This window comes from Cyprinodon variegatus, unplaced genomic scaffold, assembly GCF_000732505.1.
Source record: "Cyprinodon variegatus isolate N-32 unplaced genomic scaffold, C_variegatus-1.0 Scaffold23, whole genome shotgun sequence".
Lineage (NCBI taxonomy): Eukaryota > Metazoa > Chordata > Actinopteri > Cyprinodontiformes > Cyprinodontidae > Cyprinodon > Cyprinodon variegatus.
This window is the reverse complement of record NW_015150476.1, coordinates 1,232,002-1,251,610: the sequence shown is the minus strand read 5'-3', so window position 1 is coordinate 1,251,610 and position 19,609 is coordinate 1,232,002. Positions and strand designations below refer to the sequence as shown.

Below are 19,609 nucleotides of genomic sequence, written 5' to 3'. Positions count from 1 at the left end.
TCGCTAGACCGCCAAGATCTAGAATTTATGTGACTGGGCATAAATAATAAGAAAAAGATACTGCTGTAAAACCTTGACTGCTAAAGGAAGGTTTTAAGCATAAAATATTCATCTGAAATTTAAACATAAACAGAAGTCTATGGCCATTTCTCAATATGCATACTTGTACATTCTCGTGCGCTCGTGACACGTCATAAACCTTAGCCCAGCACTGTTCCAATTGCCATTAACGGAAGACAGAGAATCGCCGAGTCTCATTGCCACCACGCCCTCTTTAGAGTATGGATCAGAGCAGAATTGTGCGTTCTTCATGAATGTAAAAGAATAAGGCAGGCTTTTTAGCCAGAATTTGGATATTCATTAATTATATTGTAAACCAGAGAAAAATATAAACAGAGGAACATATGAGAATAAATGAAACCAATAGAACTACTCTATAAGATGTGGCACAAACTTCTAAAATAAAACAGATGTTCCCTGCATGTTATTCAGATGGCTTTGTCTTCCATTCATTCTGCAATGTTTGAGAAACATTGGAGGAAACAGGAGAGGGCAGTGTTTAGAAGACTCCAAATTTCTGTTAAATCAAAGAAAAAAATTTATATTTGTAAGATAACATTTCAAAACAACCATTAAAAGTCAAAAGGGCTGTTGCTTCTTAGTCTAAAGTTGTGACAAATCATTTGCATTAACTTTGCTTACTTACTATGATGACATGTAGTAATTACAGTAATTACTGTATATATTTGTTATAATAGTCATACAACACATATACTAAACAGTAAAAGTTATTATTTCTTTTCTATTTTACATTTATTTTATCTAAAAGTCACTGAAAGAATTTAGAATCAGGTTCAACAAAAAATTGCAAACGGTAACAAGCACACATATAACCATAACTTTAGATTATTATGATGCAAAGTCTCAAGCTTTAATTTTTTTTTATTTTTTATCGACCTTACAGTTTGTTCTTGTTTCTCGTGGGGACGGTTAATTTAGCATAAACTGTATTTACCATGGTTGTGGGAAAAGCTGAAATTAAAATTGAAACATCTAACATGAAACGTTATATTGCAAAATTAGGTTTTTGGCTTGTATCTTCTACAAGTTTCTGGTCTCTCTCTTCCCTTGAATTTCTTCCTTTATTCTTATCATTACTACTGCAACAACCACAAAAAATTAGGTTGAGTTTTACATATTTAGCATCCTCTGCCTGAAGGGCCCATTGTTTTGTGGGTTGTAATTTCTCTGCTTTTATAGCATTTTTTTTCTTATCCAATTTGGCATACAATATTTCTTTGTGTTTGTTTTTTAGAGGTGTGCAGCTTAATAAAGCCCAAGAGGTTAAAGGTTTGACTGGTACCAGCTTATTAGCTGGTCAAAAATAAAATCTGCCTACTTGTTTTCTTGGATGGTTTAACAGTAAAAGAGTTGTGTGGCTCAACAGACATGTAGGCCTCATGGGAGAGTGCCAGATTGCCAGTCCAGCCCTTTAGATGTCTAAAAGCTTGTGAGAAAAAAACACAATTAAAAACTTTATTCATAACAGAACAAGTCTTATACCTGCCATAATTTAAAGCACCTTGTAACACAATGTGAAACATACATAAAAAAAGCAAAAGAAATGATCAGATGCACACAAATGATCACAATGTTATTCTCTTTTTTACTGCATCTACTTTTTCCATTTTAAAGGTCTGACTTAACTTGTTGTAAAGATTCTAAACTAATTATTTTCCTTATTTTGCTTTAGTCTGCAATGAGATCCCCATTGATAAAAATTCAAAATATTGTGTAAATAGTACATTGTTACTGATTTTGAAAATAATTACAACTAGACAAAAAGAGATAAGGAGTAGAAAACATAAGGCACAGGCAAGACAAACTCAACTGTTTGGAATCATAATATGCAGCCTGCTGAGCTCAAAAGGCACTGGAATACGCTAAAAGCATCTGTTTCGACAGGATGATAAAGAGAAAATAGGCAAAATAAAATACACAATGTCTGCAAACGTAGCCTTGGCTCTGGCTTGAATTAGATTTTTTATTAATGCATATCAACTAAGATTGTCATGACACAAAAATTCCACACAAATTTTAAATACTAAGATAATAAGAAAATGTGCTATACCATTTTTTTTATTGTAAAGGCACTTCTTTTTAAGATACATTGTTGTTGCTGGCAAAGAACAATAGCTACAAATAATTATAAATGAAAGACAATTTTCTTAGGGAATAACCAGTTTGTAGACGACAATTCAGTGCTTGTTTAGAGAAATATTTTTAATTTAGGTTGACTGTTTAGCAGTGTAATTTATTCAATTCCAACTGAGCAATTATTCTATGATATTGCTTAACTTTTATACAGCTAAATAAATAGGATAATAAACAGTTTTTCCCCTATGTCTTATCTTATTTTTTATTTAATCAAGCTGACAAGATGAATTGCTTTAACATGGGCTCTATGACAGGAGATACTGATACTCTTTATTGTTACTAAATCCTCCTCTGCCTGCTAAGATGCTTTTCTTCCTTGCTCCCTGCTTGCTTTCATTCTTTAACATTTGATTAAGTTTTTATCTCTTAGCTAGAACTATGAAAAGGTTTGACTGCAACTAATTCATACCAGTGACTACCGAATATTTTTTTTTTCTAGAGGCTTCGGTCGTGTTTGTTCTCGAAACCAAAAGCTGGATAAGTCAGTGCAGCACAAGATGCCTCCCTTCACCACAAAAGAACTTTGACAAACTTTTACAGAAATTGGCTGTTTTGAAAATCCATCAACTAGAAGTAAATGTAGAGGTTAATATGGTGCACAGTGATCATTCATCTCTGCCTGTGATCCCAACAGTGACAGCTAGCTCAACAACTCATTCAGAAAATAGAATGCTGATGATAAATCCACCGGCAGCCCCCCTGGCATGTTTTAGGTACAAGGCCATGAAAACAAGAAAAAATATTCACTGGAATATCATGGCAAATAAATCAATCAGAATGGCAGAATTATAGAGAAAAGTCCCTATTTTCCCTGGGAAGAGAGTCTCTGGCAGTGAGCAATGTCGTAATAGCTGTTAAAAAATGAGCTAACTGTAAATAATTGAATTTTTTTCCAAAATAGTTTGGCAACACTACAGAATGAAAACCAGGAAAAATGATCCATCTTCCAAGAAAAAAACTAAAAGGCTTCTTTCGAAACAGCTTCTTCCAAAGCTGCCATAGAAAGGTACTTCATCGCTTACAATACATCTATGAATTGGATTAAAAACTCCTGCAACAAAAAAACCAACAGAAGTTATGATTTGAATATTCTGGCAATCACAGAGGAGCAACCGACACTACTAAGAGACTTCTGATGATTAATAAATTAGGATTGCCTTCGACTGTTCTAGTTAAACAGTTCAACTAAAACATATTTTCTTTAGTCCAACTGTTTTTAATATTCTTTTTTTTAATGCATTTTTTATTTTATATTATTTGTTTTTTGTATTTTTTTTCTACTTGCTTTGATTCGGTTTTATCTTCCTGTATTTTAATCATGTAAAGCAATTTGCATTGTCTTTGTACTGAATTGTGCTATACAAATAAATTTGCCTTGCCTTGCCTAATAAATGGTTGAAAAAGGCTGTGATAGTACATGTGTGAACTTCATCAAAGGCCTTAATGTTTTTCAGGGGAAAAAATACATTTTCATGCAAGTTGGTCTCTGTTTCAAAAAAACCAGTAGCCAGACATTTCACATCTAATGTGTTATACTCAGTAAATAATCCAGAGAGCTAGATAACCCGGCTGGGGGTTAGGAGTGAGAGCCCTTCATAAAAAGATTCCCCAACAAATTCTACAGAACAAATGGACCTCCCCACCTTCAACCCATCACCCCTAAGCCCTTACACAAAACCCTGCCCCACACAAGTTCCCGACCTCCCAGAACTCTACCTTCTTTCCACTGAGCCCAGTTATTACTTTATTGGAATACACTGATAACATGTGTTGTATGTGCTGTCCAAACAGAACCCCACATGGCCAAGGCTACTAGAACAGCATCTTCAAAGGACCGCAGAGCCCCACCACCTCCTTATCTATAATTTCTCTGTGATTCAGTCTGGGGCAAAATGGTAACTCTATCAAAAAAAATAAAATAAAAAAATCATTCAAAGGAAAGTCTTGTGCACCTGCTAGAAGATATTTTATGTCCAAAAAATTCTGTGCTAATACATAACAGAAAGAACAAGGCTAAAACAGTCTGCTCCTATTTCTGGCTGTCTGTGTTGGTTTGTGTGCTGCTCCTACCTGAACAGGTAATTGGATGCACTTGAGGCTCGTCTGGCAGCAGGGTTAACAGAGAGCAGGTTCCCTGAGGAAGGCGCCAGTAGATTATGGCTCTTCCAGTGGTAAACAGGCCTAAACCTCTTTAACAAAATGTTACTAGGTTTTGTCCTGTATCTCATCGTATTCTCCTGTTTCTTGCATGCTCTTCCATGGTATTGGACCGGACTCCTAGCTCTTGCTTGTTCTGTCAGACTCCAGATCCAACAGTAATTTTCCTTCTGTCCAATCCTCCTCGCCATTCTGTTCTCAAGCTGTGAAGAATATTCAGATCAGCCAATCTCCTTGCCAAAAAACCCTGTCCACCCTCCAACGCTCTGCCAGCACTGATTCAACAGTCATCAGCACCCTCCTCAGTAATATCGCAAACCTAATGTTCTCCCTCCGGATCTTATTTCCTATGATCAAAAGTAATCCAAATCAAACCATAGAACATTCCGTTTTTCCTTCTACCAACTCGAAACATCTCTTCAACAGTGCAGAAGATCCAGAAGTTTCTCATCTTTCCCAATTCCAGTTGCCCTTATGAATTGTTTTGTTTAATCTTCTTAAAATAAAATAAACTTTTAAACTGTCTCCCAGCTCATGGTTGTGCTGACTTAAGGTTCGACTTACATTCTCTAGATCAGGACAAAAAGGATAGAAGACAATAATAAACTGTCAAACCTAAAAGCCATAAATTGTTCAGCCAGATACAGCCAGACAAGCAGACTTTAAAATACTTCTATCACCTTGGATATCACTGAATGGCTAAGCAGCAAAATGCATTACAAATTTGTTGCCTGTGTATCAACCACCCAAACCTCACAAAAGCATGTAAATAAACAATCATAGAATAATAAAAAAGTAGATATACGTAGTTGCATGAGTTTTAAATAAGGGGTGTTGAGTCATACCATTTTCCACAGAAAAGTGACTTTGTCACTGAACTTATTTCACTTATCACTTCATAGAGTGAAATAAGTTCAGTGAAAAAAAAATGCTAGACACTGAACAAAACTCAGATGACCCAGCTTTACACCAGCATTTGAACGCACCATGTACACACAAATCTGGGAGCCCTCTGAAGGCTGAAATGTGTCTCAAAACACTTTGTGTACACATAACTTAATTTGTGTAAAATTGTTGTTTTGACCATGTGTTTGAAGTGATTAGTTTACATGAATTTAATTGTTTGATAATATAAAAAATCTATCATTACAGAAACAAATCAATTTTAAATCAAAATTCTCTCCATACATAGGAAATACAGTTTATATGGAATTGCATATGGAATTGGTTTAGCATATTCTAAAAAACATTTTTGGAAACCATCAGTCTTTTCCCAATTAAGAAATTATTTTAACTTACAGAAAGTCATGACTGTGAAGGCATTTATATGCCTGACATGTATACATTACCGTTGTGTCAAAAATACAGGTTTTTAACTGTTGCAAACTTTACATGTATAAAATAGATGGACTTGTATTTAATATTGTTTAACTATAAGGAAAGTGTTTCCTTTAAAAAGAGGAAAACAAATACTTAAATTACTTGAAAGCCTTTCTGAAAACCCTTTCTCCTTAACATCATAATTTGGTTTATGCAAAGGATTCACTCCACTTTAGCATTAGCAGCTTCTACTTTACCTCATCAACCACACTTGCAGCCCTTGCCTTTAGGAAAAAGCAAACAAACGAAAACTAACATCTGCAACATAAAAGCTAGCTAATTTATTCCTTACTGGTGTAAAAGCCACATCTCTACCATTGTTACAGTGGACAAAATAAGCAAGTTCTATGCAGGAGCAGTGCAAAGTAAAATGATAAAAAAAAGAGAAAAGAGGAGACCATGTTTCCAAACATTATAAAACATCATATTAATAATTTCAAGATACTTTTATTCTGGGAGTTTAATGCATGCATGAGTTTAATATATAACATTTTTTTATTTTTTTTTTTGCAATCATTATTGTTCTCTATTTTGTCTTGAGATCAGGGGTTATTCAAAAACTGTTTTAGATGGCAGCTTTAAATCTTATAATCCCAAGATATTTCATTATCAATTTGAATGCATCCATCCATGTTAAAGTCAGAGGTCAGCAGTGCTTACTTTCAACAAATTAGCCAAAGCTGAAAAAATACTTCTGTATATAAAAAAAAAACTGAAGAAAAAATCAATAAAAAAGTGAAACATAAAACAAAAAAAGAAAGCTACAGCAAGAACAAACAACATAAATTATGATTGGAATAAAACGTACTTTTTGCATATCAATTAATAGGCACAGTAAAACATTAGACTTGTTGGCTTTTTGGAAATAAATGAAAAAAATACTGAAAAGCAGTAGATGCACATGAGCTGTGAATTACTCTTGAATGGAGTTTGAATAAGGAAATTTGCCTGTCAGCCATCATTTTCTGGTGAGTGCCAGCCCTAATTACACAAGGCGGAGTAACTTGGGCTCTACAAATCTAACAGTTTCATCTCTACAGCAGCTTTGTCAGTGCAGTAACCAGAAGATGTTTCTGTTTTTTTCTAATGGAAAATATTCATGAAACAAGCAAACAAAACTTGTAATGTATTTGTCTTTGACTGTCACATCCAATAGAGTCATCGCTTCACGGCCGCTTCCAAGCTCTTAATGACTCAGAGAACCGTCCTCTAGTAATTTAGATGGCTCTCATCAACTTAATGACTTTGCAATGCAAGGCAGCCCATTGCTGTCCAAAAATCTGGTGTTTCAAACCACCCCAGAACATAAAAATGTCAGGTTAAAATGTTGTCTACACTGCAGTCTAGAGTTTACAAAAATAGGTTACAAAAAGGTAAAGTAAGTTTCATTAAAAGTGTCCAAAAATAAAATAAGACAATTGACAAAGCTAGAATGAAATGAAAGTAAAGAAAAAAAAAAATCATTTGTTTTACAATAACTAAATCATAAAAAGATATTAAACAAGTATTTTATTTATTCTTTTTAAGCTGTTGGTTTCTGCACATGTTTGTTGCATGATACATATTACATAATATTTAAACATAATGTAAAGAGTAAGTCTAGGTCCTTTTTCATTAGATTAAGACATACTAAAAGAAATTACAATGACATTTGATGTAGACTAACACAAAGTAGAACATAACTGAATTCCATGAGAGAACCATTGATTATTTGTAAAACCGCTCAAATCTATTCAAACTTGATAAAACCATCTAAACAAATGTTCTACATTTATGTCTGCTGTTCTTTTTAAATAAGTGTCAGCATGGAACCTGCAATATACATTTTTTGTCAACAAAAGTTCTTTTGAATGTGAGCAAAAAGCCATCAGTTTGATGTAATCTGAGGAGAGCAATGCCTTACACTTGGCTACTGTGGCTCTTCAATAGATTATGGTAAACTGTGTCAGAAATGACTTAACAGTCGCTTTCTTTTTTCCTCTCTTTGATAAAGGCTAGATTTGAGGTGTTTATTAATAACACCCACTGTTACACTATTGCATATTCATATTTTGTTTAAGGGCATTTAAAGATGTCACGCTTTATTGTGTTAATGTTTTTTGCATTACCTTAAGACACTGTCTGTTATAGTACTGCTATTCAACTGATTAGCTCATTGCCCACACCTGCAGGCTATTCTTTATATAGCCTCTGCTTCCTCTGCTTTATGCCAGTTCATTATCAGCCATGGGTAACAATGTTATAGCCTTGCCTTGCCTGGCAAATTTATATTTTTTCTTAACAGCTTAGAAACTACTGCCAACATGAATGTCACACATTTCATCATGTGCACTGTATATCTGTGCCTTTGTAGAAGAAACTGTGACATGAATGTTTCAACAATGACCTAAGAAGTTAATTTTCCTTTTTTTATGAAGTCACCTTATTTACCTGTAGGAAATAGGCATGAAAGAGCAAACTTAAAACTGAAGCCTTCGCCTGTACTCCTTATTCATTTTTTTTTATAATAATTACTGGACCAATTAGGGAGATTGAAAAAAAAACACAGAAGTTTTAATCTGAGACAGTAAGATGATAATTTGAAAAAACAAAAACAAACAACAACAAAAAAATATGAGAGAACAGCAACACACCTGGTCATATTGCAGCATGTCTCTATTGATTTCACTCAATAATCAGAGTACACAGAGGGCACAAGAACATCTTAGATATACTTCAAAAATTGTATCTACAATTCAAATGCTAGATTTAATTATTCACAAATTCCACCTTTTTTCTTTAGGTCTAAACCTATGAACATGTATTTTTCTACGTTCTACAACCATATATTTTCTTTCTTTCTGCATCACCTTTGTGCTATTTCTTCTATTTCTATTCCACCCTTTCTTTGACAACCAGCAAAGAATTTCATATTGCGTATCAATAGAACTTTAAAAATGAATTTGCCTTGCCTCTTCATTTTAGCTAACAACAATGGACTTCTTTTACATAAAAATTCAACAAAATATGTTGAACCTTGAGGTTAAACTGTAACAAACTTTCTAAGCGTTAAAAAAGTCAAAATACTCTTAAAGGAATAGCATGAATATGAAAAGCTTCGAGTGCATAATTTAAACATTGTTGCTCTCAAAAAAATCCTTTCCAATATTACAGTATGTGAATTACAAGTAAAGCTCCACACATGTTCAGACCTTTTTTTTGTCTATTTGGAAGTCCAGAAGATACCCATGAACCGGTTGAGGTCGATCTGAAATTTAACAAGGATGCCCGCTGGGCACCTCCATTCAAGGGTCTAATTGGCATTCCAGGTCTTGCTGTCGGGATTATAACTCGGAGCTCGCTAGAGAGTGGCTGGGGAGTTTAGAAGGAGGTGCTGGAGAAAGTTACTGAAGACAAGGAGACCTTGAAATTCTTGTTTCCTTAGTGCTGTCTGCACTCTAAAATTTGAGTATGAAGCAGGGAGAATCGCTAAATATATTTTTAAATGCAGGTGAATATTTTCACTGAAATAAAGATGCACTGCTTCTGCATAACAAGAATTAGAAAACCTTTAGATAAAAACATGGAGCATATATCTGCCCACAAGAGGCACCAAAGGTGAAATAGTACTATTTTTGCTTATAGCTAAATTAATACCCCCGACATTTTGAAACCTTCTTAGGTATGGATAAAGGATAAACTACTGTTTATCCTTACATGAGCTTACCATACATCCGGAGGAGTCCATCTGTCGATCAGACACACACTTGAAATTTTTTTTGCAGCCACCATTGTCTTTAGAGCAATCACGCACAGGTCCAAAAGATGCCAACAGGTCCTGTACTGACTCAAAATATGTGGACATCAAGGCCTCTTCCCTGGAATTGAAGAATACAAAAAATGTTTTAACAGAGAAAGTACAGAACATTTTGCATACATTTTCACAAAGCAAGTACACAAGAGCAAGTAATGTCTAATTAAAATGAAAGCATAAGCAGCTGAGCATAATCCCTCACCACCTGGAACTCAGTCTTTAAAAACCTTTTGTTCTATTATACTGCAATTAGGAAACTATTCATGCTCTGTTATGCTATGACAAAAAGGTGGTCTCTTAGCAATTTTAATAAATCTACTTACAGTTTTAAGTTTCTTTTACCTATGAAAAGAATATATATATATATATATATATATATATATATATATATATATATATATAAATAAATGAGATAAGATATTCTAGAGACTACTTTGACTTCAAACAGTATTTTTCATAGCTGTTTATGAAAAAAGTGGTATTTTTAGATTGTATCCTCCTTGGGATATGTTGCTGGTGCATTTTTCAGAAAACCACTGTGCCCAGGGATTTGTCTGCTCATGGTTCACATTCATAATTGCTGAGCGATGTCTGGGATTAAGGTAGCCACCTAGACATGCTTGCTGCTTTCCACTGAAATGAAGCTTTTGGGAATAAGCATTTGCATTAACGTCAAACTAAGGAGTTTATGACATTCCAAGATGCTTTGAAACAATGTCCCTATAAAAGTTAGAATTGTGATCTGTATTTTGTGCATATGCTTCCACCTGATTTTATTATTATGTTTGCATTTATTTTCCCCCTCATTTTGGGGGAAATAAATAAAGAATGCATTTCTGTTTTGATAGGGGTTTTTCTTTACACTAATAAAATACAACTGTAATTGTAAAACTACATTGCCAGTTTACTTAACTCTTTTGTAAATAGTTAATTTAACTCATAAGTTCTTTATGTTCACATGAGCACATCATTTATAGGTGTTGATCATTTCTGTGTATGATTGCTTTGACTTGATTAACTAAACCTTAAAAAAAATCAATAGAAATTGGCTAGATTTCCAAAATTAGAATTAAAAAAGGAACCAAAAAATCCTCTGATATTTATTAGAAGTTGTTAGTATTTTCAAAACCTTTTTACAGTAAAGTCAAATAAAATGTTTAACCACCAAAACTGAAATCATATGCTACCCAGTGCTTGGATGAAAAGCTTCTGCCTCAGGTATCAATGGTTCTTTCAGATCTCAGTATGTTTGTGTACTGAATTGGGCGCAGTGAGACTGATTAGACTGCATATATCGATGTGAACAAACTAATTTGTAGCTCTGAAAAATCTCTTTCTTCACTCACTCTTTTTCACGCTGTGTTAAATTTATGAATATTGAATAAAATAATCATTGAATATTGAAATTAATGTATTATTCTAATCAATTTCTATCCACAAATATGGTTGTTTAAACATGCTGTTGACTTGGGGTTTGTTTAATCACTAGTAAGTGCCAGCAGATTTAAATTATACCGGCAAATCGCAATTTTTAATCATCAACCAAGACACAATACACGTCTGTATGACCAACCACTAACTTGGAAGGTGTGTTTTGAGTGCCAGCTTTAAAAGAAAGCAGATCAATCAATTTTCCTTCTCTCATGTGATATAATCTTAGTATATTTAGTTCTAGTAAATAGAAATTGGGGTTAACTACCCAACTACTATAGTTGTCTACTATTCTGTGTCAATGCTTACGTATGAATGCAGAACCAGACAAAATTCTGATCAATTTCTCTCATTCAAATTTCACTTGATTGATTTGGATGCACACTGTCAGGATGACGGAACCCATCCTGCAACTGTGAGAATGATAGATAACCCATCTGTCTTCTCTGCTCTGCTACGCCCTGAGTGTTACCTGCACGACACGCACATCTGGGCAGGACAAGCCTGATCTGGGTCAGTGCTCGCTGTCCAGTGTGCTGGGTGTGGTTAGATAGCATTCGCTGCAGTCGCACTTCAAAAGACTAATCTTAACTATACTAACTAAACATAGTTTTACTCGGGTAAAAGAAATTGTCCTTCAAAAAATACTTAGAACAAGAATAAGGAAGGGTTTGGTAAGAAAGCTGCTGAAACTTCCCTTTAATATGCGGAATAAAAAGATTTTAGAACTGAAAAGGTAGTTTATATACCACAAAATCCGGCATGTTACCAGGGGAGTGTAGAGCATTTACATTCATATGGAAAGCTATTCTGAGCCTTTGCCCTTCATATTTAAAGTCCTACATCCTCGAAAAAGGTACAAGTGGTTACTGTGTCCAGTTACACAACCTGTTTTATTGAGCATCCATGAGGCTCTTACTGGATTAAGGAGAAAAAAGAAAAAAAATCTAAATTAAAATCTTTAAAGGTGAAACAAGAAATGAATAATAAAAATACGACTAAATAGACACAGAAACATACATAAAGTTGCATGAGAACATGTTTGCTGTTCATTTGAATGCACTGCTTTACAGCTTATGATGTTTGAGTGTAAGTAATGTGAGGACAATACCAAAACTAGCATGATATTGTTATACGGTACATAAGATGCTACCTTAACACTTGCCCATCTATTAATAACAATTGTTTATATGCAAATAATACACTATGATTATTTTTTAATCTATCTTACCTCTAAGCTTTCCTGAAAAATGACTATTGGGAAATCATTGTTTAATAAACAGTGATCTAAATTCCGTACTTTATTCAAATTTGTTCAGATCTGTTTTCTGTCAATGTAGACATGATATATACTGACAGTAGGAGAAATAGCTCAAAAACAGCATTTACACTGAAAAACAGAAAATATTTATTTTCACTTTTTTGTTTAATGACCAGTATCTATGGCCTAGAGCAGAGTGGAACTAATGTCTAAGGCTAAAAAAGAAGTACTTAGCAAATTTTAAGTAACAGTGACAAAATGGTTCAAATACCTAAATATTTTTTTGTTTGTTTTTTGCCAGGAGTTTCAAAAGCATTTTACAATATTTTTTTTTTTTTAATATTATTATTCAACTTTTTAGGTCAATATTTGATGAAGAAAAAAAAAATGTTGACTTAAGCTAATAACCAGTTTGCTACCCTTGTGTTTAACACCTGACTTCATGCATTAAGGATGCCTGGTAATGAGTCCTTTCCATCATTGTGTTGACATTTAGACACTCCCTTTCATAAGGTGCCTGTGGCATTGGTCTTTATTCATGACAAAAAGTTGAAGAAAAGCATATGGAAAAATAGGCCTTATTTTACATTCCATTGTCCAGAAAGGGGCAAGTAAAAACCATTAGGACCCAAAATGGGCATTTGTATAATCAAACTATTTTACAATCAAACAAATACAAAATTGAATAAATAGCTCACTCATATTCTAAGGTTGAAATTAATTAGAAATCAGATACTGTCTTCAAATCTTAAAATCATCAATTGTGCCTGCTGCTACTTCTCGTACTGCTAAGCTTCACCTGAGTTTTTCTGTTTTTCCTACTGTGTGGCGCAGTTTGCTCTGTTGGCAGCTCCAGCACATACAGAACTGCACCATAAGCATGAGCACTATAAGCATCTGACTCTTTTTCATCCCTCTTGAGTAGTGATTGAAATACATGTGTGGAGACCTCATATTCTTTACCGCTGTCAGCGTGGTCAGCCACTGAAGAAGCATTCCGTTTACGTGCCGAGGTACCCTTCCATAGTGTGGAAGGGTGTTTTTATAGAGATTTTAACCATATTTCTGAACAACTGCTCATTTAAGCAGCATGACATTTATTTTGTCTGTATTTAATCAGTGCAATTACATACACATGTAATTGCCAATTTAAGGTAGAGTTATTGTGACATTAATTCTTCCTTACACATAAACTGAAGGTCAGATATTCTCTTTCAGAATTTCCTGTTGGAGAGCAGAGAATATATATATATATATATATATATATATATATATATATATATATATATATATATATATATATATATATATATATATATATATATATATATATATATATATATATATATAAATAAATAAATAAAAAATTGTTTTCCCTTGTTTCAACTAATATCCTGATCATATCTCCAGGAGGAATACAGTGTGTGTTTTATTAGTGAAATTCAGCTCAAATGTGAAAAAGATAGTTCCCTGTGGGTTTTCATAGACTCGTGTCAAAAGTAGATACATTATTACATGACCACTGCTCATAATGGTATTCACACAGTATATAATGTTAAAATGTGTTTGGATTTTTAAAACCAGGGTCTCCTACCCTGGTCCTCAAGATCTACTATCCTGCATGGTTTAGATGTGTCCAATCTCTAACACAGTTGAATCAAATGGCTTACCAGGCCTTTGCCAAAAATATGGTATGCTGCAGAGGTAATTCAGCTATTTGAATTAGCTGTGTTGCAGTATGGATGCTTCTAAAATCTGCAAGACCCATGAATTAAGATATTTAAAGGTGATAAAAAAAAAAGCTGCAATTATAAAGTAAAATATTAAATAAGTGAAAAAATACAGTTTTTTTCGTTTCCAAGGATGGGAAATTATTATTTCTCATATCCTGAATAAGAAAAATATCCTACTAAATAAAAATAGATTTTTCCAACATTATTACATTAAACCTGACTGCCAACACCCACATCTACTAACTGTACATTTGTTTTTGAAAAAGATTGAACATTTGCATGTCATGATGCAAATTGACACTAAAGGAGATGGAAGATAAAGGAGCAAAATGTAGTGTTTAATTAGTGTCAAAAGTAGGGCATGAAAAACACAAGCAGGCGTGATCCAAACATGCACAAGAAAATTAGCAGGCAGTAAACTATCTTGGCGAAGGAGCAACTCAGCTTTATGAGGGCACAGAGAGTTATTTGTGTGTGAAAATGCATGATCAAGTGAGCATTTCATCTTTGCATACAGTTCAGCAAGCACGGAGTTGTGATAAGCAGATGCTTGACCCTCTGCTGCTTAAACCTGCCAAACACTTCATATAGTTAAGAATATGCATGTGACAGTTCTGCACCTATAGGACCAAATGTGCCCAAAGGGTTTAAACACTTTCTTAATAGGCTGCATTAAATCCTTCACTTGGGAAGAGGAAAGTCTCTTTCCGAGCATAGCTTATCACTCGCTTACATTGTTCTTGGCGTTCAAGTCAAGCATAAACAGGCTGTTTTTCTTGTTTTTTTGGAAAGCACATTTAAAAATAATTGGGTACCACTCATATAACACAACTGAACAAAATAAATACTTGCAGTCACGGTCCATTTTGAATTATTTTTCTTTTTCCTCCCATGAATTTCTTTGAAATGAAACAAAGCAAAGTTTGGGGCCCAATTTTTCCTCTTTTAATGAGCATTCAGTCCAATGAAAGGAATGAATCTTAGAATGACAGTTTGCATTTATCTAGGTGCCATGTTCACCTAAACATACTCAGCCAGGTCTTTCCACTAATTTTGGTGAGCTGGCTATCACAAAGAATAACAGAGTATGGCACACTGTCCCCAGGCAGGGGACCAGAGGGACCACTGTATGTTGTGAGGAGAGGCATGAGACTAAAAGGAGCAGGAGGCTCTTGACTGATGGGGAAGACAGATGAGTTGCTGTGTAAGAGGATTGTTGAGCATCAGCTCTGTTTGTGTTTGCGTTTGCTTGCTTTTAAGTGCTTGTTTGGCAAATTCATTTCAAGAAAGATGGGAAAAAACTGCCAATGAACAAATTAGGTACATATTGATGTTGCTGAAAATGTGATTAAACTGTCCTCTTAAAAAGACATCAAGTTTTAACTGGTATAAAAACACCTCAAGGTTACATGTAGCAGAAGTTTCTTTGATGACATGGCATTAAATGTAGGTAAAGAGAATGTGCTTTATGACCATGAAATAATTATTTAAATTGATTGTTATAATGACTAACCTTTTTAAGTATCTGTTTTTAATACGTGTTGTAGTTACCTATTAGTTGGGTTCATATATTGAAGTGGAATATCACTAATCATATATGGCACATACCAGTGGCAGCTGCTGCTTTCTGACACGGGGGAAGCTCAGTGGTGTTAATTAAGTCCAAAGGTCACGTAATTCATAAACAAATATCACTACTTCAGGTGCAAATAGATGCTGTTAAACTTCTGAAACCATGGGTGTGCTTTGGTGGCACAGTTGTTTGCACACATGACCCGTGTATGGAGGCCTTAGTCCTCGACGCGGGTGACCCGGGCTCAAATCCAGCCTGTGGTCCTTTGATGCATGTCTCTCTCATTCCCCCTTTACTGTCAGCCTACTGCCCAAACTCCAGAAATCACAGCAAGAGCCCAGCAGAAAATGATGTTCTGACTGAATGATCACTTTTCCCTCTCAACTCATAAGGAAAACCTCCTTGCTGTGAAGTATGTTGGCCAATCAGTATCAAGCAGCCAGCTTCATGACTCGCCCCTGCTCCATAGAACCCTTAAGAGGCTGAGCCTCACGAGAAGTGACGTGTTTTGGCGTTTTATCCAATCAGGACTCTACTTTCTTGTTGTTTACCACAGTAGACTGAGGCATAAACCACATGGGTATTCCTCAGAGAGACTGAGAGGCAGCGTCCTTTTGCTCAAGAGCAGAAGGGAGATGCGTCTGATAGCAGAAAAAACACCTGATTGTGCATAGACTCATGAAATTAAGAGCATTTTAGCTCATATATAATACAGTTTAATGACCATATTTTGAAGTGTGACGATGTATGTTTTACCAATAATTTTATCAAATTTCAAAGGAGGGTTTAGCCTCCCTAGGATTCAATGAGACATCGCCTCTGGTACATACCTGTATTAATTGCTTACAAATGTATGGTTTAATATGCCACTGAAAAAACCAAAGGTTTTTTAAATCTAACTGTATTCTAATATCAAATTCCTGACAGCTTTTTGGGTATTTAATGAAGCATTAAAACTGGCTCTAACGCAGTACAGTTTAACAAGTCATTCACTGTTATCACACCATCACATACTGGATGTGAGAAAATCTGAGCCTAAAACAGCAAAACAGCTTAGATAACAGTTTCTGTGTTTATGCAATGTTTATGATGCTTTAGAATTGACAGAAAATCACTTTAAGATTTTAAGGGTAATTTACCTGATTGTAGGCTGTTAAATACATTTTGGCTGTAAAAAATATAAGATGCAAACTGTGATTGAGGTCACATTGTGTAAAAAAAAAAAAAAATTCAGCTACTTGCTTGGCTTATCAATTCATGTTGTACATAGGTGTCAAGTATAAATTCAAGTAGCTTTTTGGGTATTTCTACTTTGCTAAAGCATGTTTTTACAGAGGACTTTATCATTTTTAATTGTTATATTTGAACAGTGTACTTTCTACTCCTTACTTTCTAACAAACTGGTTTATTACTTCCATACTTATTGATAATGACATGAAATGACAGTCACATCAAAACAAAGGGCAAATCAAGAGTACAAAAAGAATCTGTAAAGTTGGAGCACAGTTTGTTTTTAGAAAAAAACTGATAGCAACATAAATGAAAATATGGGGCTGGGAGTTGCGGCCTAGTGGTTTTGGCATTGCACTTGGAATACAGAGGTTCTGAGTTCAATGCCCACTCCCACAGACTGTCATTCTGGCTCCCTAAGCAAAAGACCTTTAACCCCACACTGCTCCCCGGGCGCCGCACAATGGCAGCCCACTGCTCCCCAAGGGGAGGTGTTAAATGCATAGAGTACATTTTGCTGCTCTGTAGTTGTGAAAAAAAGGAAAAATTGCAGAAGATGGATCCAATTCTGAGACACGTGACAATTGCCTATCCATTTCCACTTTATTAGATCTTAAATGTTCATGTTGATGTTTCCAGTTCTATTTCAAGTTTTATGCTAATTTCGGCTTCAATGTTGTGAATATCAGAGCTCTTAAAGGTTTATTATACATAAGCAGAACTTTGGTTTAGTTTAAACTAAATGATCCTGTCTAAAGTTTGAAAATTAGAGCAATTTGTAGAGTTTATAAAAAATCTATTGTATATATAATATTACAAGGCAAAAAAAACAAAACACTTTTGCACTCAAGTAAAACATTTAATCTCTATTTTTAACTTTTACTTCAGTAAAGGAGTTCAGTCAGTACTTTTTGCCAGTCCATTTTTTTATGCAGGTACTTAAGCAAATAACAAGCACTTCTGACACCTGATTTTTCTATAGTGAAGTGTCAGAGATTGAATGGCAGTCAAATCACTGTCTTGAATGTGCTCAGTTGGATGTTTCCTTTTTTGTTGGGTCTTTCAATAAGACTACAATGATTTGGCTTGGTTACGTAGAACAATATCCTTGTGTTTACATTTGTAACCCCACTGGGTAGAAGCCCTAAATGATCTACTGTAGAAGCATTTATGGATTGAACATCTAATAACAACTCTTTAAAATCAGGACTTAAAGAAATATTACAACTATTAGCTTATTATTAATATCTTACATTATATAATGTATATCAGCCATATTACACAGGTTTGGTTCAGGTAAAACATTGAAGTAATTATACTGCAAAAAAATTGAAAGGTTTAAAAAAAACTTCACATGCTTTCCCACATAGATCTTTGAAAGTATGGTAGGTCGCTATTGTTTCAAAAATAGAATGGTAACCCAGCATCTAATCAGCAATGGTGAACTGAAATAAAAAGATAAAAGAGGTTTTGGCCATAGTTGAATAATTGTGTGTATTTTAAAAACTCAATAAAAATTGAACGGAACACGGATATGAATAGTGAAGGAACCCAAAGAGAATAGCCTGACCCATTTCAAAAAAATAAATGCCCACAGTTCTTAATTGCCTATTGATGTTTTTTATTGTTATTTTTCCACACCACCTCTGGTTTACACCCCTGCTTAGCAGAGCCAAAAAATGAGATATGTCCTCCTATTGTACTGCAACAAACCAGCTGAAGTGAGTACATTCTTTCCCATCCCGCTTATCTTTTTTTTTTTTTACTTAGCAGCTCATCTTTTCTGAATTATACAGTCGACATTAGGTTTCATCTGCTGAGCATTCAAAGCAGTGAAAAATGAATCCTTAATTGAGAGCAATCTAGAGCATGGGGATGAGGAGCCTGACTAAAATAACACACAGATGCACAGTAATATAAAAAGGGACCTCACAGACATAAGTTATTTAAAAGTTTAGTGGAGTAATATGCAACCATGACAATAAAAAAGAGATTTGTTAAATTTTTTGGTGAAACTGTTTTGATATATTTATCATACTGTAGCGGTTAAACGGTGCTGTTATGTGTTATGTGTTTCCCATGAGGCTTAGCGGCAGAAAAGAGAGCCAAACCGTGAGTGAAAAGGCTATCTGTTTGAATGAGAAGACCTGTGTGTTCCGCATTAAAGTTGTTAAAGTTCTGGCTATCTGACTCCGTGTGTCTCTTCACTGGGATCTTAACGGAGGTTACATTGGTGTCAGAAGTGGGATAGCTGAAAATGACATCCCTACAGAACATTGAACGGCTGATAGCCGAACTGGAAGAAGAACTCACTTTCACAGAGGGGCAGCCTAGCTTGGAGAGACGGAAAAGAAAAAGCAAATTGCCTTTGTCAAGGCAGGTGGAACGAGGCACGGAGGAACAAAGCGCGGGGAACACTCGAACCAGCAGCAGCCGACCAGACGGAGGGAGTGCTAGCAGCCGACCAGACGGTGCGAGCGCTGTCCGCGGGCGGCCTTTGTCAAGGCTGGTAAGTGCCCGCGTCCCTGCTTCCCCACCTACCATCAGAAGACAAGAGTCGGAGAGGATTGCTGGGTAGGAGGTTTGCCAGCGGCGTCACCCCCCAACTCTACCCAAGCTCCCTCGTTATAATGGGGAGACAGCCCTGGATGGTTACCTTGTCCAGGTTGAGATGGCTGCTGAACTGGGTAGCTGGTCCCCAGAGGAAACGGCACTTCAAGTCGCCTTGAGCTTAGAGGGGGGTGCCCTACAAGTGCTGTCTGACCTACGACCAGAAGAACGCCACACTTGGCCGTTGATCCAGGAAGCTCTTCGGAGGCTCTTTGGCAGGAGGA

At 35.3% G+C, this 19,609-nt stretch overlaps 1 protein-coding gene across 1 annotated transcript in view; it reads right to left on the bottom strand.

Annotated features, from left to right (window-relative positions):
- astn2 (astrotactin 2) overlaps window positions 1-19,609 on the bottom strand; it is a 398,940-nt gene that overhangs the window by 164,449 nt on the left and 214,882 nt on the right. Inside the window, exon 11 of the mRNA XM_015392541.1 lies at window positions 9,461-9,611. Within this exon, the coding sequence (XP_015248027.1) occupies window positions 9,461-9,611 (151 nt within the window). The remainder of the gene's footprint in view (window positions 1-9,460; window positions 9,612-19,609) is intronic.